The 21,169-nt window shown below is 51.3% G+C and overlaps 1 protein-coding gene across 2 annotated transcripts in view; it reads left to right on the top strand.

Annotated features, from left to right (window-relative positions):
- SLC9A1 (solute carrier family 9 member A1) overlaps positions 1-20,958 on the top strand; it is a 58,086-nt gene extending 37,128 nt beyond the window's left edge. The window contains exons 2-13 of one of the 2 annotated variants that reach the window (XR_009553726.1): positions 4,869-5,329; positions 8,043-8,293; positions 9,055-9,272; positions 10,278-10,480; positions 13,194-13,283; positions 13,788-13,858; positions 13,977-14,150; positions 15,837-15,951; positions 16,104-16,205; positions 16,616-16,659; positions 18,584-18,656; positions 19,115-19,166. Coding sequence is in view for 1 of the 2 variants with exons in the window: in XM_007532488.3 (XP_007532550.1) it covers positions 4,869-5,329; positions 8,043-8,293; positions 9,055-9,272; positions 10,278-10,480; positions 13,194-13,283; positions 13,788-13,858; positions 13,977-14,150; positions 15,837-15,951; positions 16,104-16,205; positions 18,584-18,656; positions 19,115-19,446 (2,090 nt within the window). In the remaining variant the exon portion in view is untranslated. Of the gene's footprint in view, positions 1-4,868; positions 5,330-8,042; positions 8,294-9,054; positions 9,273-10,277; positions 10,481-13,193; positions 13,284-13,787; positions 13,859-13,976; positions 14,151-15,836; positions 15,952-16,103; positions 16,206-16,615; positions 16,660-18,583; positions 18,657-19,114 lie in introns of both variants that reach the window. The other variant, XM_007532488.3, reaches the window with a different exon arrangement.
- Positions 20,959-21,169: the final 211 nt, after the last annotated feature.

Below are 21,169 nucleotides of genomic sequence, written 5' to 3'. Positions count from 1 at the left end.
GTGGTGAAGCAGGTCTGTAGGTGTCTATCTTTCACTCCCCCTCTCTGTCTTCCCCTCCTCTCTTGATTTTCTCTCTGTCCTATCCAACAATAACAACATCAATAACAACAATAACTACAATAATAAAGCAACAAGGACAACAAAAGGGAATAAATTAATTAATTAATTTAAAAAAGAATGGCAAAGAATAGTTGTATGTGTGAGAGGGGGCACCCCAGAGTGTGAACACGTGTGTAGAATGTAAGTGAATGGGAGTCGGGCTGTAGCGCAGCGGGTTGAACGCACGTGGCTCAAAGCACAAGGACCGGCCTAAGGATCCCGGTTTGAGCCCTGGCTCCCCACCTGCAGGGGAGTCACTTCACAGGCGGTGAAGTAGGTCTGCAGGTGTCTGTCTTTCTCTCCCCCCTCTGTCTTCCCCTCCTCTCTCCATTTCTCTCTGTCCTATCCAACAACAATGACGACAGCAATAACTACAACAATAAAACAGAAAGGGCAACAAAAGGGAATAAATAAATAAATAAATATTTAAAAAAAGAATGTAGGTGAGTATATCTACATAAGAGAATGTAGATATGACTAAATGTGTTAGAGGGTGTATATTTGCCCCTTGTACCCCAGCTTCCCAGCTACCACCTATCTGGACAGAATGAAAAACACCCCTCCATTCCCCTAGCCTCTTTATTTCAAAGGGAGTCAGCCTTGAACTGTGCCCTTGGCTCAGAGTGTAAGCTGTGTCCCTGTGTGTGCCTTGTGGCTCAAAGATGTTGAATTCTGCAACTCTTGTACACTTGCCCTGCAAGGACACAAGGCCCTCACTGCAGGCCATGTGGCAAGGCTGACATCTGGCAGCGCTGCTTTGTCACACGACTTAGGTTTGAGCCCAGCCCCCAGTGCACTGGAGAAAGCTTTGGTGCTGTGGTATCTTTACCTCTCTCTGCCTCTGGACATCTGTCACTCTCTCTACATGAAAAAGTTTTCTTGGAATGGTAAAGCCCTGTTGACAACAAAAATAAATTTTAAAAGAAGGCCTTGTGGCTTGTGAAGGTCATTGGCCTTAGAATCTCGTGAGTTCTCGTGATAGAACCAGTCACTGTGTGACTGGTTCATCCCAGCTGAGAGCCCCTCGCACCTGTGGCAGAGTGCCCACTAACCTAACCTCAGACTCAATCGCAGAGCCAGGCCTGTGCTGGGTACCGGGAGCACTGAGATGGCACAGAAGCTCTGCAAGGAGCTTGAGGGGATGACCATGCTCTTCCTGACCGTGAGACCCCTGGGTCACCTGGCCTCTGTTACTAGGAATCTATATGACAGGTGAAAAACTGGAGCTCAAAGGAGGCAGGCCACTCAGGACTGGGCCCTGGGCCTCTGACCTGGGAGCAGTGCACTTTCTTGTGAATGAGTCAGCCCCCACAGTGCTTGAGGCTGTAGCAGGTCTCCCCAGTCTTCCTAGTCAGGCCTTATGTCTCTTTAAGCAGAACATCCCCAGGCCCTGATGGGCAAGGACATTGGAGGCCAGGCCTAGGCTGAGGAGGATGCCCTGGGACCTCCTCTTGGATTTGTGCCCACAGGTAGATAGCATGGTAGTGGAATGCAACTCTGCGTCTGTTTCCCTAACCATGGAATGGAGGCTTGTGGGTGCTCTCTGAAGTCTATGCCAGCTCTCACAGCTCTAGATCTGATTCAAGATGCCTCAGCTCCACCCATAATTCCAGTCCAGTGACATCACCACTACCATATGTCTGGCCCTGAAATTTTTGACTCATTTCTTGGCATCTTGGGATCTTGCCTCAGTCAGGGGGCCTGGGGCCTCTCAATAGCACTCCTCTCACCTGGTGTCGTCAAGCTTCCTGCACTTTGAGGGGATGGTATAATCAAGGCCTCAGGAGAAGGATAGGCCGGAACAGGTCTGCAAACCACCACCACCACCCCCCCGGCCCCGAGCCTTTGCTTGATGACAGAATCCTTCCAGCCTTGGAAGCTGCATTCCACTACCATGCTATCTACCTGTGGGCACAAATCCAAGAGGAGGTCCCAGGGCATCCTCCTCAGCCTAGGCCTGGCCTCCAATGTCCTTGCCCATCAGGGCCTGGGGATGTTCTGCTTAAAGAGACATAAGGCCTGACTAGGAAGACTGGGGAGACCTGCTACAGCCTCAAGCACTGTGGGGGCTGGCTCATTCACAAGAAAGTGCACTGCTCCCAGGTCAGAGGCCCAGGGCCCAGTCCTGAGTGGCCTGCCTCCTTTGAGCTCCAGTTTTTCACCTGTCATATAGATTCCTAGTAACAGAGGCCAGGTGACCCAGGGGTCTCACGGTCAGGAAGAGCATGGTCATCCCCTCAAGCTCCTTGCAGAGCTTCTGTGCCATCTCAGTGCTCCCGGTACCCAGCACAGGCCTGGCTCTGCGATTGAGTCTGAGGTTAGGTTAGTGGGCACTCTGCCACAGGTGCGAGGGGCTCTCAGCTGGGATGAAATTCCTTCCTTAGACTCTGGGGGAGCCTAGAAACCTTGCTGAGCCTAAGCCTGCTCTTCTACAAACTGTGCACACTAACCATCACATGGAACTGTTGTGAGGACTACAAAGATGGTATGTGCCAGACTCCCAGCACAGTGCTTGGCTGGTGGAGAAACAAACATGGTTCAAGTTGTTACTCTTGGCTTGTTTCACATGTCCCCTCTCCCACAAGGGTCTGTGACTTGCCTACCTCTGGGTCACCAGTATATTATCTGGCACTCCCAGGAGCTGGGAAATTCTTGTGGGTTGAACTGTTGGCACAGAGGGCTGTGAGGCATTTCTAAAGCCTCATGAGCTAGGCGGAGGTGGACACTGTCATATACTATATACTTGCCCCGGGATGTCTTAGACTCTGCCTTTTTCTTTTCCTAAGGCAGAGCTGGTGCTAAAGTAAGGGAGGTGGGGAGAGAGCACTGAGGAAGGTCAGCAGTCTGGAGTTGGACTCCTGGGCTTGAAAAGCTATTTTCCCATCCATTCCATCCAGAGTTCTACTCTCCTAGGCCCATGCCTAAATCTCCCAACCCCCACAGAACAGTTTAGGCCTCTGGGGTGTGATGCCATTGTCCTGTCTCCATTGTTTCTGACCTCACTGGGTGCTGAGGAGAAACCTCAGCAAGAGTTGTAGCTTGAAGGTTGCTAGTCTTCAAGGCCAGAGGACTCCTGCCCTAACCTGGGTAGACAAGGGTGGTCAGCGAACAGCTTGGGTGAGGCAGACATGGGGTTAGCTAGTCATAGTGAGGACAGAGGTACAGGAGCAGTGTGCTAAAGAGATGAGCTAGGAGGGTGGGGGAGATGATTATGCAAAGAGGCTCTCATGCCTGAGCTTCCAAGGCTCCATACCACCATAACCCAGAGCTGAGTAGTGCTCTGGCAAGAGAGAAGGGGAGGGAGGGAGAGGGAGAGAGGGAGAGAGGGAGAGTGAGAGAGAGAAAAGAGAGAGAGAGAGATGAGCTAGAATAGGCCAAGATCTGCAGGCAAATGAAATAGAAGAGCATGTGTCTTGTTTGGAGGAATTAAGAATTAAAAGGACAATCTGGGAGGCACTGCAGTAGATAAAGCCTTGGACTCTGAATTAAGAGGTCCAGAGTTTGATCCCTGGCATTACATGTGCTGGAATGATGCTCTAGTTTTCCCTTTCTTTCTCTCAGTAATTATCAATAAATCTTTAAAAAAATAAGAAGTAGAGGGAGTCGGGGTGGTAGCGCAGCGGGTTAAACGCACGTGGCGCAAAGCACAAGGACTGGCATAAGGATCCCAGTTTGAGCCCCCAGCTCCTCACCTGCAGGGGAGTTGCTTCACAAGCAGTGAAGCAGGTCTGCAGGTGTCTCTCCCCCTCTCTGTCTTCCCCTCCTCTCTCCATTTCTCTCTGTCCTATCCAACAACGACGACATCAATAACAACAATAATAACTATAACAATAAAACAAGGGCAACAAAAGGAAATTAATAAGTAAATAAGTAAATAAAGAAATAAAGTAGGTAGGCTTGGGTGAGGAACAAGATGACCAATTTTTGTTTCATAGGTCAAAACTGATTATCACTGTTGACTTCCTCGAGTTCCCAGTAGTGTGGTTCTCTGGGCACAGGAAAGTGTGCATTTGGCGGGTCTGCAGATCCCAGGCAGTATAATCCCCAGATTTCTTCCTGAATTGACATTTTTTTGATTCTTCTGTCCTCCTTCTGTCTCCTGTGTCTTTTCTCACCAAGTAGATGTCTCCCTTCTGTTTAAAAATCTTCATCCAGGAAACTCACTCTCTTCCCTGACACCAAATTGTTGAGAGTTATGCCTACCATTCATTTGCGTCCTGAACTTGTGCCTGGAAAGATGAAAGGTAGAGACGATGCCTTTACGTACTCAGAGCCGTGCTTGTCACACTTTAACTTCTGCCTTGTAAAGGTGCACAGAGATGCTTCTCTCTACTATTTTCTGACAGTGACAGAGGTAGCATCTGTATATTCCTTGAAAAACACTCTTTAAAAACAGCATCCTCATGTAGCCCAAAAAGTGGTGCCATGGGTAAAGTGCTGGACTCTAAAGCATGAGGTGATCCCTGGCATTGCATGTGCCAGAGTGAGTGGTGCTCTAGGTCTTTCTCTCTCTCCTCCTCTCTCATAAATATATATATATATATATATATATATATATATAATCACCATGTACTTTCTACAACTCTGTGAGCTGGTCTCATCACCTCCATTTTACTGGTGAGGAAGCTGATGCTCAGGGGTGACAGAGCAGCCCTCTGAGGCAGTCCTGTGCTGCGTTTACCAGCTGCTCTCCTCTGCACCCCCCTTGCTGTCCTTCTGTTCCCCTGACTCCACACAAGCCCACAGCCTCCTGTTCTCTCACTCCATAGGTTTCCACGTGATCCCCACCATCTCCAGCATTGTCCCGGAGAGCTGCCTGCTGATTGTGGTGGGACTGCTGGTGGGGGGCCTGATCAAGGCCGTGGGGGAGACGCCCCCCTTCCTGCAGTCGGATGTCTTCTTCCTCTTCCTGCTGCCACCCATCATCCTGGATGCGGGCTACTTCCTGCCTCTGCGGCAGTTCACAGAGAACCTGGGCACCATCCTGATCTTCGCCGTGGTGGGCACGCTGTGGAACGCCTTCTTCCTGGGTGGCCTCATGTACGCCGTTTGCCTGGTGGGTGGCGAGCAGATCAACAACATCGGCCTCCTGGAGAACCTGCTTTTCGGCAGCATCATCTCGGCTGTGGACCCAGTGGCCGTGCTGGCCGTCTTCGAGGAAATTCACATCAATGAGTTGCTGCATATCCTTGTCTTTGGGGAGTCCCTGCTCAATGATGCCGTCACTGTGGTGAGCAGGCCGGGGCCCTGCCCACATGCTCACTGGGTCCAGACTGAAATCCAGGTCCAGAGTGAATCCTGTTATGAGAAAACAGGAAGTGTCCATTCCTGCTCATGCTGTGCCCAGTGGAGTATCTCCCTTCATCTCCATGGCAGCCTTAGGGGGTGCTTTAGTCTCACCTTGCAGAGGAGGACTCAGGCCTAAAGAGGTTAAATGACTTGCTAGAATATGATCGCATGGAGCCTCTGTGCCTCAGTTTGCCTTGACAGACCACTTAGTCTCTGGGTAGCATTTCACCTTTCATGTAGTTTGTTTTGTGCAGTATGGGGTTAGCATTTGTGGAAATGGTGTTTGCCTCCCAAACCTCCAGAGAGTGAGAAGTAAAACCGGTTAGCCTGGGTTGGCCACTTGCTTACAGTGTGACCTCAGGCAAGTGACTGTGCCTTTCTGGGCCTCACCTTTGACAGCCTAGAAGAAGAGTAGTTAGGGCTTTCCTCTGAGGATCTGGCAAGGACAGACACCCCCCAGTGTAGGCTGTGTACATGGTGCCATGGTCTGTGCTCACACATGCACTTCCTTTAGCCAGGTTCCTCAGGAAACAAATACATGCATGTGCACAGCCATATTGTGTTGTGAAAATACATCCCCCCAAATCTGTTTTCATTTATTATATATGAAAGAGTTTCACATCAGACAGACAGGCAGACAGACAGACCAAAGCACCACTCTGGTACACGCAGCACTGAAGATCGAACTAGGAACCTCAGGCATGCAAGACTGATGCTTTGCTAGTCGAGCTATTTCTACAGCCACTCCATTCTCCTCCACTCCCCTCTAAGTGGGCCTTTCTGGAACAGCTATGCATGTGTGCTTGCCCAGTGCACACTCACACATACTCTGTCTTCTCCACGCCCTGCCTCTCAGGAAGCCACACCTCAGAGAAGAGACAGACAGCGGTATTCAGCTGCCCACAGCCTTAGTGTCCTCTTCCTCCCCTGCCTCCCTGTTGGTTCCTCCTGGGACTGGGCAGGACAGCAGCCTGACCCGAGAAAGCAGGCCTCTTGCTCCTGGTCTCTTCTAGCACTAGCTCTTGCCCACGTGAGCTCATTCGTCCCACCTCTCATCCTCCCAAGGTGCGAACGATAAGCACCCCCACCCCAATTGGATCTGGATATAGGGGTTCAGGTTGACACTACTAGGGAGCCAGTCATCCCCACATATACACCCTTTTGTATTGTTATTATATGTATTTATTTTACCAGAGCACTGCTCAGTTCTGGCTTATGGTGGTATGGGGGATTGAACCTGGGATTCCGGAGCCTCAGACGTGAGAGTCTCTTTGTATAACCATTATGCTGTCTCCCCCGCCCCTTACCCTTTCTCCCTGACTCAAGATGCTGCCCTGACCCTGAAGGCTTTAGAGGGTCCCTCTCAGGGATTCTCAGGTCCTCCTTCTCTTCCACCAGGCCTGGAGACTTCTCCTAGGTAGTTTCCTGGCAAAGCTGCCTAGAACTATACTGAGTAAACCTGGCACCTAATAGAGGTGATAACCCTCAAAGCTCCTTGGAGACCCCACTGACTGCTGCCGAGAGCAAGCTCTAGACCCTGCTCTTCTCCTTGGCTGTAGGTCCTCTGGAAGTCACTTTACCCTCCATTTAGCAAGGGGACAGACATCTTTGTCCTCAGGAGACTGAGCAGAGTAAAGACCATCAGAGGACTTTGCAGTATATAAAATGTCACTTAAACTCCTGGCAGTCATGTCACTGTGATTGTTTATTCCCAGTCCAGGATATAGGGAAGCCTTGGAGAGCATCTAGTTCCATAGCATCTGCACTTGGCTGATCATTGCAACTGTCTGGGAAGCTTATTGAAGAGAGATTTCTGGGCCCCACCACCAAAGTCCAAGTAGGGTATGACCCGGCTGTGTGTCATTTTCAAAAGAGCATCACAGGTCACCACAGCCTGTTCTGGTTCGTTGTGTGAACTTTCCCTGCTTTGTACTGAAATCTAGATGGGCACATTCTCTGCACTTAGTCAGACTCGGGGAGGCAAGCCGCATGCAGCAGTAGCTAGCACCACAATAGGCACAGTCCTCAGCACTCTGCCTTGATCAGCTAATTTAATCCTTAGATAGCCCTGAAAGGTTGACACTGATATCCTCATTTTCTACATAGCAAGACCGAAACACAGGGAAACTGAGTGATTTGCCTATGTACACAGTTAGGGGATGACAATGCCAGAGTCCCAGCCCAGGCAGATTGCTTTTAGAGGTTTTTGCTTGTTCCTCGTCCTCTTTGGAGGGAGGGGTTCTTGGGTGGGGGTGTCATCCCCAGGGCTTCCCTTCTCTGACTCCCCCTGCCCCATATATAGATTGGGGGGGGGCAGAGAAGAAGAAACCACAGCACTGAAGCTTCCTCCTTTATAGTGGGGGCTAGGCTCAAACCTGGGTCAAACACTTCACCAAACAAGTGAGCTGTGTTGCAGCCCTGGTTTCTGAGGTTGTGCTCTGGGTGAGCATCATGCACTTCAGCCCAAAGCAAGAGCCCCTGGCCCTTAGGTCAGTGGTTTGAAGCACCTGCCTGCCCCTAGGGCTTCTCTGCTCCATGCAGCCTTTTCTTGTGTCTGTGGTCAAGGAAAGGGTGGGTTCATGCCAGGTAAACTCTGGGGAGCTGGGGGATCTGAACCCTGCCCTCCTACCAACCAAACTGTATATTCTTCCCAGGTCTTGTATCACCTCTTTGAAGAGTTTGCCAACTACGACCGTGTGGGCATCGTGGACATTGTCCTCGGCTTCCTGAGCTTCTTCGTGGTGGCCCTGGGTGGGGTGTTTGTAGGTGTGGTCTACGGGGTCATTGCAGCCTTCACCTCCAGGTTCACCTCCCACATTCGGGTCATCGAGCCGCTCTTCGTCTTCCTCTACAGCTACATGGCTTACCTGTCAGCTGAACTCTTCCACCTGTCGGGCATCATGGCGTGAGTCAGGCCCAGTGGCCACATGGCCTTGTTGGTGAAGGCCACCTACCTGGATTCCCTGGGCTTATAGGAGCATAAGGGAGAGTCCCAGGGCCCAGCCTCCTGTTTCAGGGGTGGGATAACCAGCACTGTGCTGGTTGCCCCCAGAAGCCAGAGTTGAAAGGTCAGGAACAAAGGTCTTGCTACTCAAAGGAAGTCTCTTAGTCTAACCAAAAGGCCCTTGAAGCCTCAGCAGGGGCTTGAAGTTGGGGAATGTAGAAGGTGTGAAGGTGTGAAAGTGCTGGTAGGAAAGGTCACTGAGAGTGTAGGGGGTAGACTGAGAAATTCCGGTGACAGCAAGGAAACTGGATTAGTAGGAATGGGCGCCAGGCTGGGAAGACTAGGGCTGCTGCTCAGAACAGAGCCTCCTGTGGGGGTGGACCTCTGAGCATTAGGGGGACATCATAGTTGGGGGAGAGGTTCAGGCTAATGCAGAGTTAGGCAGACCTTGGTTTGTGTTTCAGCTCTGTTGCTTGCTGGTATTGCCACAGTGGGCAGGCGACTTTATTTTTCCAAATGTTTTCTCTCATCTGGGGAAAAAAACAAAACAAAACTGAGAATATAATGCTCCTCCTCTAGGGCCAGACCAAGGACTGAGTGAGGATAGGTGTGCCAGGCCTGAAGTACTCAGTAAGGGGTACCCAGCCTCCCTGGCAGGGGAAGGGCTCTGGGAAGGTATAGCTCAACTCTGAACCGTGAACCCCAATCTTTCCCAACCCCAGTATTATTGCCTCAGGAGTGGTGATGCGCCCCTATGTGGAGGCCAACATCTCCCACAAGTCCCACACCACCATCAAGTATTTCTTGAAGATGTGGAGCAGTGTCAGTGAGACCCTCATCTTCATCTTTCTGGGTGTTTCTACCGTGGCTGGCTCCCACCACTGGAACTGGACCTTTGTTATCAGCACCCTGCTCTTCTGCCTCATTGCCCGAGTACTGGGTGAGGTCCTGGGCTCAGACTGGGAAAGGGTGTGTGCGTGTGTGTGTGTGTGTGTCCATCCTTGTGTGGAGGAGCTGAATTGGATGGTGGGGGTGATGCATGGTGTGAAGTCAGGTTTCTCACATCGCATCTGTGCCAGTGGGCATGGGGCTTCACTAGCCCTGCAGTCTACTACCCAAAGGCTGTGATGAACTCTTGGTGGGAGAATGGACTGTGCTTGCAATGAGGAAGCTGTTATGGCGTGTCAGAGTGGAGAGGCCTCAGAGCCCCTGTGGTTCTGGGTCTGTCTGCACCTGAGGAGGGGCCTGAGGCCCACAGCCCAGATTGCCAGTGCCCTCTGTGGTGTCTGGAAGCATATGTGACCTGAACACTTGGCAAGTTGCGTGCAGCTCCTGCCTCTGCTGCATGCACGGCCAGACCTCTGTCCTGGGTTTAGATCCTTCTCCAGACACACCACACCTTAGCGATGATCGCTGTCCCCCATCTGGAACTCACACCCCTCTTTTTGAGATCAGGTCTGTGGTCCTTGAGGCTGGTCAGCTATCATGTTTTCTTGGCAAAAAGAAAACTTTACTCCAGAGTTTCTGGTTCTGTAGGTTGAGGTCAAACCCAGACTTCTGCATTTTTAATGACTTTTTATTATGAAAAAACAAAACCACAAATGCATAGAAAAGCAGACCCCTTTGTATCCATCCCTTTGAATAGGCATCAGTTTATGGTCAGTCTTGTTTCATTTCTTCTCTCATTCCCCTCCTACCTCCAGCCATGGGCAGCCTGTGATGCTGTGATGTCTAAAGTCCATCCAGTTTGGGGGACTCCCTTCAGCATCCAACCAGCTCTTGAATTGAGGGCTTTGGAGTGTCTTGGCTGAGGGACCAGGAAATAAGTGAGCTAGATGGAAGTAGCTGTGGAGGCTTCCTTCTGAGAGAGGTGGCTGGTACAGAAGTTAAGAGGGTTCTGGAGGGCAGGGGGAGGCTGACCCTTCTTCTCTCCCTTCCCCGGCAGGTGTACTGGGCCTGACCTGGTTCATCAACAAGTTTCGCATTGTGAAGCTGACCCCCAAGGACCAGTTCATTATTGCTTACGGGGGCCTTCGAGGGGCCATTGCCTTCTCCTTGGGCTATCTCCTAGACAAGAAGCACTTCCCCATGAGTGACCTGTTCCTCACCGCGATCATCACTGTCATCTTCTTCACTGTCTTCGTGCAGGTGCTGACCAGGGCCGAGTAGCCTTCCTGGGGCACCTGGCCCTGCCAGTGAGGGGGTGGAAGCTCATGACCCAGAAGGGGGCCACAGGTTCTAGTCCCAGCTCCATTGATAAACATCCTGTGGAGCCCGGAACAAACCACTTCTACTTTCTGAGCCTCAGTCTCCTCAGTTGTAAAGGGAGAGTTGTCATCATGACTCACTTTGAAGTGAGTCCATCATGTAAAGTAACCAGAACACTGCCCAAATTAGGAATCCAGATGGCATTAAGAGAGGTGGGTATAGTTTGCAGGCCCATGGTGCTCGTTATGGGGCTTTTAAGGAGGTGGTTTCTTATGTTGGCCCTCACTTCCTGCATCTTTGAAGTGGGAATGATAGCACAATGTGGGGAAAGGAAAGCTTGCTGAGCTGGAGGCCTGGAATCAGCCCAGCCTATGCCACTGGGTCTGGTTGACCCGAAGACAGGCCCTCCTCCCAGCTCGGCATCCCAGCCCCACTTATGACGTAGGGAATTGAACTAGATGATCCTGAAGACGCCCACCAATGATTTCTGTGCATTGACATGACGCATGTCTGCCTGCAAGCTCATCCCTTCCCCCTCCCCCCTTAGGCCCCTGGGCAGCGAATGCCTGCCTGCAAAGGCGTAAATTGCTTCACCAGACCTGACCTGTGACCTTGGACAAGTGGGAAGCACTGTCTGGGCCCCCATTTCTCTCTACCATTCCCTTTTCTCTCCTGGCCATGAGCCCTTACAGAAGCCCAAGATGAGAAGAAACATTGCCTACTCAGTAGAAAACAGGGCAGAGGAAGCCTCCCAGAGCTGGACTTAAAAAAAAAAAAAAAAGACATTTATTTTATTTGTAACATGTGGAGGCAGAGTTTCATGAGATAGAGAACAAGACAAGTCAGAGCGACACTCTGGTGCATGTGGCATCAGGGATTGAACTGGAGACCTCCGGCATGCAAGTCCAAATACCGAGATGGGAGGAGGGCCTGTCTCCGGGTCAACCAGATCCAGCCGCATAGGCTGGGCTGATGCCAGGCCTACCAGTTGATCCACTTCCCCAGCCTCCACTGGACTTATTTTTCAAAAAAGAGAAGGGAATGTTACTTTCTTACTCTTGCCCCACTTTCATTTTCAAAAATATCTTATCACTTAGACTTTGTACTTGTGTATGCTCATGAGTTTTGAAGCCCTTTTTTTTTTTTTTTTTTTGCCTCCAGGGTTATTGCTGGGGCTCCATGTCTGCACCACAAGTCCACTGCTCCTGGAGGCTATTTTTTCCCTTTTTTTTTTTTGGTTGTCCTTGTTTTTTTATTATTGTTATTGTTGTTGTTATTGATGTCATTGTTGTTGGTTAGGACAGAGAGAAATCAAGAGGGGAGGGAAAGACAGAGAGGAGGAGAGAAAGATTGACACATGCAGACCTGCTTCACCGCCTGTGAAGTGACCCCCCCCTGCAGGTGGGGAGCCAGGGGCCATGTGCACTTAACCTGCTCCACTACTGCCTGACCCCCAAGCCCATTTTTAGCGATAACATTGAGGCAGGCACTTAACCTGTCCATGTTTGAACTAGCCATCCTACTTATACTAGACCTTAGAAAGCCACTTAACCTCTCTGGTCTCAGTTTTCCCATCTCTAAAATGGGAACGATGAGAGGGCCTACCTCTTAGGGTCACTGTGGCTGTTGATGAACTAATAATGTTAAAACTAAAATGGCCTTGGCACATGGCAAGTGTCCTGCTGCTGCTGCTACTTTTAGTGGATCCTCCTTGGCCACAGTCCTACAAAAGAGGCAGAGCAGAGCTGGTTTTGCCCACCAGCCAGGCTTGGCCTGCCTGAGTTCCTCATCGTATCTGTTAGTAGAGCCTATGCTTGTAGCCAACCCCACTGAGCCCAGCCCCAACCCTCTGGTTTCTTTCTTTTTTTAAAATTTTTCAATTCTTTATTGGGGGATTAATGTTTTACATTCGACAGTAAATACAATAGTTTGTACATGCATAACATTCCCCAGTTTTCCACATAACAATACAACCCCCACTAGGTCCTCTGTCATCCTTTTTGGACCTATCCTCTTCCCCCACCACCACCCCAGAGTCTTTTACTTTGATGCAATACACCAATTCCAGTTCAGGTTCTACTTGTGTTTTCTCTTCTGATCTTGTTTTTCAACTTCTGTCTGAGAGTGAGGTCATCCCATATTCATCCTTCTGTTTCTGACTGATTTCACTTAACATGATTTTTTTCAAGCTCCATCCAAGATGGACTGAAAATGGTGAAATCACCATTTTTAACAGCTGAGTAGTATTCCATTGTGTATGTATAGCACAACTTGCTCAGCCACTCATCTGTTGTTGGACACCTGGGTTGCTTCCAGGTTTTGGCTATTACAAATTGTGCTGCTATGAACATAGGTATACACAAATCGTTTTGGATGGCTGTGTTGGGTTCCATAGGCTATATCCCCAGGAGAGGAATTGCAGGATTATAGGGTAGGTCCATTTCTAGCCTTCTGAGAGTTCTCTAGACTGCTCTCCACAGGCCCAACCCTCTGGTTTCTTTAGGAAGAAGGGCCAGCATGGAGGTCTGGAGTTTGGGGACCCCAGAGCAGATAGAATCCCAGTTTCAGAGCCCCTGGGGGCACGGGTGTGAGATCTCCCTTCCAGGGTGGCATAACTAACTGGAGACCCTGACATCTGCTTGCCCACCCCCAGGGCATGACCATTCGGCCCCTGGTAGACCTGTTGGCTGTGAAGAAAAAGCAAGAAACAAAACGCTCTATCAATGAGGAGATCCACACACAGGTATTAGAAGCTGGGGTGGGCCCTTGGTGCAAGGGAAGGTACAGGGGCCTGGGGAGCACTAGGCCTTGCATCCATGCCCTCCATCAGCCCCTCCTCAGCTCAGTGCCTTCACAGTGAGCCTTCACCTGGAGATCACCAAGTCACACTATAGGGAGTTGTGGTATGAATAGGCAAGAACTGGAAGAAAGGCATCACGCCTTCTCTGCCTCTCATGAGGATCTATCGCAGGCATCAGGTGCTGGTGGCTTCAAGAGACTGGGGCCTCAGCTGGGACCCACAGGCAAAGTTTTGATGGTCCCAGAGCTGGTACTGCCAGGATTCAGTATGAGTGGGGTTTATGCGCCACCTTCTGGCTATTCCTGGAATTACAAGGCTGGGCTGAGAAGAGCTGCAGCTAGGGTGGTAGGGGTGTGTGTGTGTGGGGGGGGGGGGGGTTCTATTCAGGAGTCTTGGTAGGGATGGAGCCCCATAGTGAGGTTTGACCTAGCCCTGGGCCCATTTCAGTTCCTGGACCACCTTCTGACAGGCATTGAGGACATCTGTGGCCATTATGGCCACCACCACTGGAAGGACAAGTAGGTGGCAGGCCTGGTGGGCAGGCTGATGGGGTGGGGCAGGTGAGGGTCTCCCAGGGCCTGGGCACCTTCCTGTCCCTGGCAGCTGGCTCCCTTAATATTCTCCCTTCCTCTTCAGACTCAACCGGTTTAATAAGAAGTATGTGAAAAAGTGTCTGATAGCTGGCGAGCGCTCCAAGGAGCCCCAGCTCATCGCTTTCTACCACAAGATGGAGATGAAGCAGGCTATTGAGCTGGTGGAAAGTGGTGGCATGGGCAAGATCCCCTCTGCTGTCTCCACAGTCTCCATTCAGTGAGTACCAGCACCACCCTACACCTCTGTTCCCCACATGATGAGCCCTCTACCCAGCCTGGAGTAGCTACCCCCATCCCCTCCCCAAGGCATCAGGGTGGGTGAGAGTGCTTCAGGCCCACACTGCAGACCCACAACTTGGCCCACCCACCAGGATCATCAGAAGTGTGTGTGTGTGTGTGTGTGTGTGTGTGTTTAAAGATTCATTTATCAGTGAGAGAGAGAGAGAGTAAAAAGAGGGAGGAGGGGATGGGGTGGGGAGAACCAGAGCACCACTCTGGCACATGCAGTGCCAGGGATCTAACTCTACCAGACTTGATGCTTGAGAGTCGAACACTTTAACTACTGTGCTACCTCCCAGGCCATCGTCCAACGTTTTTTTCTCTTTTTTTCTTCATTATTTGTTTTAAGGAAAGAATGGAGGGCTGGATGGTAGTGTACCTGGTTAAGCACACATAGTACAGAGCACAAGGACCTGAGTAAGGATCCCAGTTTGAGCCCTAGCTCCCCACTTGCGGGAGGGGTTGCTTCACAAGTGGTGAAGCAGATCTGCAGGTGTCTCTCCCTCTCTGTCTCCCCTTCTTTCTGTTCTATCCAATTTTTTTTTAAAAAAAAAAAAAAAAAGGAAAAATGTCTGCCAGGAGCAGTGGATTGTGTCTGCCCAGATCCCTATCGATAACCCTGGAGGCGGAAGAGAGAAAAGAACGAAAAGAATGAGTTTAATTGATTTAAAAAGCAGCTCATGTTGAGAAACTCGATGACAGTCTTCAGAAAAGAGGAAGGCGGGGGTCTGGTGTTGCATAGGACAGTTAGGGCAATGTAATAGCTTATATGTGGGGGGGGTATTTATCAGAGTTAAAAGAATTGTCGTTGCTGCTGCTGCCACCAGGAGACACATGGCTCCTGGTCAGTGTTTTCAGACAGAAAGAGAAATGAAGAGAGAGACAGGATGAGAAAGAAAAAAAGGTACCACCGCACTAAAGCTTTCCCCAGTGCAGTGGGGGTCAGCCTTGAACCTGGGTTCCATGCGTGACAGATTGGCACCCTCCCAAGTGAGCTACTTTGCTGGCCCTGATCATTGAAGCAGTTGTTTGTGTGTTTTATTTTTTGTTTGTTTTTTGTTATGGGAGAAATACAGACAGGAGGGGTGGGGGAGAGACAGAGAGAGAACACTGCTCACCTCTGGCTCAGTAGTGCTAGGGATTCAACCTGGGAGTTCAGCATCTCAGGCCTGAAAGTCCTTTGCATAAGTATTATGCTGTCTCCTCAGTCTGATCATTAGAATTTTTTTTTTTTTCCTCCTCCAGGGTTATTGCTGGGCTCAGTGCCTGCACCATGAATCCACCGCTCCTGGAGGCCATTTTTTCCCCCTTTTGTTGCCCTTGTTGTAGCTTCACTGTGGCTATTATTATTGCCCTTGTTGACGCAATTCGTTGTTGGATAGGACAGAGAGAAATGGAGAGAGGAGGGGAAGACAGAGAAGGGGAGAGAAAGATAGACACCTGCAGACCTGCTCCACCGCCCGTGAAGCAACTCCCCTGCAGGTGGGGAGCCGGGGGCTCGAACCGGGATCCTTACGCCGGTCCCTGCGCTTTGCGCCACTTGCGCTTAACCCTCTGCGCCACCGCCCGGCCCCCTGATCATTAGAATTTTTTAAGGGATCTCACCTGTTCCCTACTATCCTAGGAACATCCACCCTAAATCTCTGTCTTCTGAGCGCATCCTGCCAGCCCTGTCCAAGGACAAGGAAGAAGAGATCCGCAAAATCCTGAGGAACAACTTGCAGAAGACCAGACAGCGGGTCAGAGTCTGCTCCTGCTCCGCTTCCCTACTGCAGAGGCGCCCACCTGCCCCCCACCCTGTTCCAGCCCTGCCCATCACACATGCCCAGAGCTGCCTCTCCAGTCCCAGCTCCTGGGGCCTGCCCTATCCTCACCACTGTTTCTCCCACAGCTGCGGTCCTATAACAGACACACGCTGGTGGCAGACCCCTACGAGGAGGCCTGGAACCAGATGCTTCTCCGCAGACAGAAGGCCCGGCAACTGGAGCAGAAGGTGTGTTCAGGGCTGGAGCTGGCTCCAACCTTTAGGCATCTGGATTTTTCCTCTTCACACCCCATCCCCTAAGCCCCTTTGAGGTCTGAGCCTCTCTGCTCTCGCTTTGAAGGCTGATCCCCAGGGTAGCTTCCAGAAAGCCACTTCTCCTCCCCACAGAGCTCTGTAGAACCCAGACTCCAGGGAGTCGGGCGGTAGCGCAGAGGGTTAAGTGCACGTGGCGCAAAGCGCAAGGACCGGTTAGGATCCCAGATCAAGACCCGGGCTTCCCACTTGCAGTGGAGTTGCTTCACAGGCGGTGAAGCAGGTCTGCAGGCATCTCTCTGTCTCTCTTCCTCTCTATCTCCCCCCTCTCTCTCAATTTCTCTCTGTCTCTATCCAATAACAAATAAAAAAATAAATAAAAAAAGGAAAAAAAGAACCCAGACTCCAGTGTCTGCTGAGTGCAGCCTTGGTATCTGTACTAGATCTGTTTATGTGCTGTGTCTTAACTCTCCTTTTCCAGTGAGAATGCTGAGGCTGGTGGGCAAGAGAGGAAATCTACCAAAGTCACTAACTAAACAGGAGACATGTGCATTAGCTTAGAAAATGTTTGTTGAGCAACTCTTTTTTAAAAAATATTTATTCCCTTTTGTTGCCCTTGTTTTTTTTATTGGTGTAATGATTATTGTTGTTGTTGTTGATGTCGTCATTGTTGGATAGGACAGAGAGAAATGGAGAGAGGAGGGGAAGACAGAGAGAGGGAGAGAAAGAGAGACCCCTGCAGACCTGCTTCACCGTTTGTGAAGCGACTTCCCTGCAGGTGAGGAGCCAAGGGCTTGAACCGGGATCCTTACCCGGTCCTTGCACTTTGCACCACGTACACTTAACCCACTGCGCTACCGCCCAACTCCCTGAGCAACTCTTAAGTGTCAAGAAACAGAGCCAAATGCCAAGCAACTATGGCCATTCCAGATCAGCCCAGCTCCGCCTCTTACGTAGCCTCCCAAGCAGTGGCCTACAAAGGACGAAGTACAAGGGTCCTGAGCAGCTGGAACAGGAAAGCAGTTGGGGTAACAAGGCGGAGAATCCAGAAGGAAGTGTGGGCAGAGAGAGGTTCAGGCAGAAGGAACTGAGCAGAAGTCCTCAGGATGTGGCTCTTTCTGTAACCTAAAAGATTCAGCTTTCCACAAGGCTTGCTAAGGATTTGACCTTTTTTAGTTTTTATTTATTTTTATTTTTACCAGATCACTGCTCAGGTCTGGCTTATGGTGGTGCAGGGGTTTAAACCTGGGACTTTGGAGCCTCTGACACGAGAGTCTCTGCATAACCATTTTGCTATCTCGCCTGCCCTATTTATTTATTTTTGAGAAAGGAGGAGAGAGAAAGAACTAGACATCACTTTGGTATATGTGCTGCCAGGGATTGAACTCTCGACCTCCTGCCTGAGAGTTCAATGCTTTATGTACTGCGTCATCTCCTGGACCACTTGCCCTTGTTGTTTATCGTTGTTGTTGTTGTTATTGCTGTTGATGTTGTTGGATAGGACAGAGAGAAGTCTAGAGAGGATGGGAAGACATCAGGGGAGAGAAAGACAGACACCTGCAGATCTGCTTCACCACTTGTGAAATGACCCCCTCTCCTGCAGGTAGGGAGCCATGGGCTTGAACTAGGATCCTTAAGCCAGTCCTTGAACTTTGTGCCATGGGCACTTAATCTGCTGGGCTACTGTCTGGCCCTCAGATTTGAACTTTTTGTAAAGACATGGAGAGCCTTGAAGAGTCCCAAGCAGGAAGTGACATGAAAAGGGATGGATGAGAGTGATTTGGTGGCATCAAGGAGACAGAAAGGAATGGATGAAGAAGGGGTCAACAGCTGCAATTGGGGCTGAGGGAAGATTGAAGAGGGACATGTTCAGCCTTCTGAATGGAGTTTGAGAGTGGTGGCAGTTGTGATAGGGGACAGCAAGAAAGAACTAAGGTTTTAAGGGAAAGTAAGGACTGAGCTCATTTTCGCCATTAAGTTATCTGGGTCATCCAAGGCCTGCGTATCCACTACAGAGTTAGTCCTTATACAGGTCAGGAGCTCAGTGGTAGGTATGAGCAAGAAACTGAGGTAGTGTCACCATGAGGGGACTATGGGAGGCTGCATGGCCTGATGGGAGCTTGTCCCAGGCCTTCAGTCCCTAGAAGGCCACAGGTACTGGCACAGGCAGATCAAGAGCCTAGTGAGAACTCTCTTTCTCTCTCTCTCTCTCTCTTTCCTCTCTCTCTCTTTCCTCTCTCTCTCTTTCCTCTCTCTCTCTCTCTTTCCTCTCTCTTTCTCTCTCCCTCTCTCCCTCTTTCCCTCCCTCTCTTCCTCCTTCCCTCTTTCCTTCCTTCTCTCTCCCTCCCTTTCAGATCAACAACTACCTGACAGTGCCCGCCCACAAGCTGGACTCACCCACCATGTCTCGGGCCCGCATCGGCTCAGGTAAGATCAGGCACGGGGGCCCCAGTGAGGGGCTGTAAGGCCAGTGGCTCAGTGCCATTATTGTGTGAGATGAAGCTCCCACAGGAATGGGCCTTGGGGAACCACTGGCGAAACAGGCTCCTCCCTCACTGGCACTGATCACACCTTCTCCCTACCATCAGCTCCTTTTCAAGTGAAGTGGGAAGTCCACCAGAAGGGGCAGAAAAATTATCCAGCTGTCACCCCCAGAGGGGGGGTTCTACACGGGCTTACAGAGAGGGAGCCTCGTGTCAGCAGGGCCTCCCCCTGGCAGGGAAGCACCATTAGGGTCTCCATCCTGCTAGGGAGACAGGACAGACCTCCCCCCAGGGCTGGGCTCCCAGGACAGACTGTGGTTCTCAGGAAGGCACTGTGGGAGTTGGGACCCAGGCTGGGTGGGCTCAGGCGGACATCGCCAAGTGCTTTGCTCTTGGTCCCAGACCCACTGGCCTATGAGCCGAAGGCCGACTTGCCTGTCATCACCATTGACCCAGCCTCACCGCAGTCACCTGAGTCCGTGGACCTGGTGAACGAGGAACTGAAGGGCAAGATCCTGAGCCGGGACCCCGCCAAGCTGGCCGAGGAGGATGAGGATGACGATGGGGGCATTGTGATGCGCTCCAAGGACACCTCATCCCCGGGCACTGACGATGTCTTCACCCCTGGGCCGAATGACAGCCCCAGCTCTCTGAGGATGCAGCGCTGCCTCAGTGACCCTGGCCCACACCCTGAACCTGGGGAGGGAGAGCCTTTCATCCCTAAGGGGCAATAGCGTGAGGGCCTGCAGGTGGTAGCTGGCCCACTACAGACTCTCCCACCAGAGCAGGGGCTGCTGGGGGAGCTGGGTGTGCTCTCCCCATCATTCCTCACCTGGACTGGCCCTGCCCCTGTCCCCACCGCATGGCGGCTGGGCCCACCGCCCCCACCGCAGCACGGCTTCCCCTTGCCTCCCTCCCACCAGAACTGCCTTTCTGACCCCTTTGGCAGAACTGCTGGGAACAGTGAGGCAGACCCTCCCTCACCCAGGCTCCCACTGCCTGGGCTAGGGCCTCTGAGCCTTCCAGGCTGTAGCAGGCCCACCATCACCCTCATTCAAACCAATCTTAATTTCTAACCAAAGAGCCTCTGGCTCAGCCTTGGGGCCTACCTGGGAAAGAAAGGAGCCAAGGCCTCCCTTGGCCTAACCCAGGCCCTCCTTTAACAGGGAAAGACTAGGAGGACCCTGGTATATGACTGGGGGAGGGAACAGTGAGCCACGGCAGTCCCACTCTCTTCCCGCCAGCTCTGGGACCTGGCCGGCCACTCCCACCTGCCCTTGCTCAGAGCCACAGACTGAGGGCAAATCTGAGCTTCTGTCCAGAGCCAGAGTGCTTTGGACAGTGACGTGCTGTGACTCAGAGCTTTCCAGACTCTGCTCACCAGGGACCATGGGGCCCTTCAGGGACTGCTGCTAGAGGAGGGACTGTCAGGGGCTCCAGAACGTGCTGCCTTTTAATGTTTTGTCTGTTCACATATCTGTGTATGATTCTGTTTGCACAGAGGGCATTCCTGTTTTAGAACATTTTGAAAGTGCTGGCCCTCCTACTCCAGAGAATCATCCCTCAGGTGTGCCTGTCTGCCCACTACCCTCTCCCAAATCAGTCCTCTGCTTCCTGGGCTCAAAACGGTGTTCTCGGGGGCTCTGATTTCAGAAGTGCCCCCTCTCCCCCCAACTGCAATCATGATTCTCTAACTCGTTGATGCTGGGCCTCCTGGCACCTTCTCTGCTTTTGGGCCTAATTCTCACTTCCTGCTGGTCTGTTCTATCTCCTGCCTTCTCCACATTATCTCCTAGGACCTCTTGTTATGTGCATAGCACCCAGCTCACTGTAGAGCCTGGTCCTTGGGGGAGAAAGGTTCCCCTGAGTATCTGCCACCTGGTTGAGGCTGTAGGTGGGAGAGTACTGGGCCCCAAAAGACCTTTGCTCACAAGCACATAATCCCAGCCCATTGCTACCAGGGCCAGGCCAGGCCAGGCTTCCTGGTGTCTGTCCTTCCCTCCAGGGCATCCCCTTCCCCAGGATTGTGCAATAGTCAGTGTCCCTCTTCCCAGTGGACTGGGCAGTGGGCGCTTCTCTCTTCCCTCTCCTCTCCATACAAGTGCTGTTTGGGGCAGGAGTCGCCATGCAAGGGTAACGTTGACAACCAAGTTCAAAGCCACCACAGCTGCTGATGCTCTGCTGCCTGTACAGAAGAAACCGAATCTTTTTCATATTCTAATAAATCTGTGTGAGTTTTTGATAGAGTACAGGGCTGCTTTCTGGGGACCAGGGGCTTTAGGGAGGAGGGTGACCCAGGGGTCCAAAGTTTCCTAATTCAGCAGCTGATATGCCGGATGCCAGTGTGGCTGTAACTGTATGCCAGGCACCAGAGTTCAAGGGTCAACAAGCAAGTTGGCCTCACAGGAGGCCTTATGTAGTCAACTAGGAGGGCAGCATTAATCAAATATACAAGTT

This window comes from Erinaceus europaeus, chromosome 13, assembly GCF_950295315.1.
Source record: "Erinaceus europaeus chromosome 13, mEriEur2.1, whole genome shotgun sequence".
In the NCBI taxonomy this organism is placed as follows: Eukaryota; Metazoa; Chordata; class Mammalia; order Eulipotyphla; family Erinaceidae; genus Erinaceus; species Erinaceus europaeus.
Note: the sequence above shows the minus strand (reverse complement) of the source record. Positions and strands in the feature narration are given on the sequence as shown.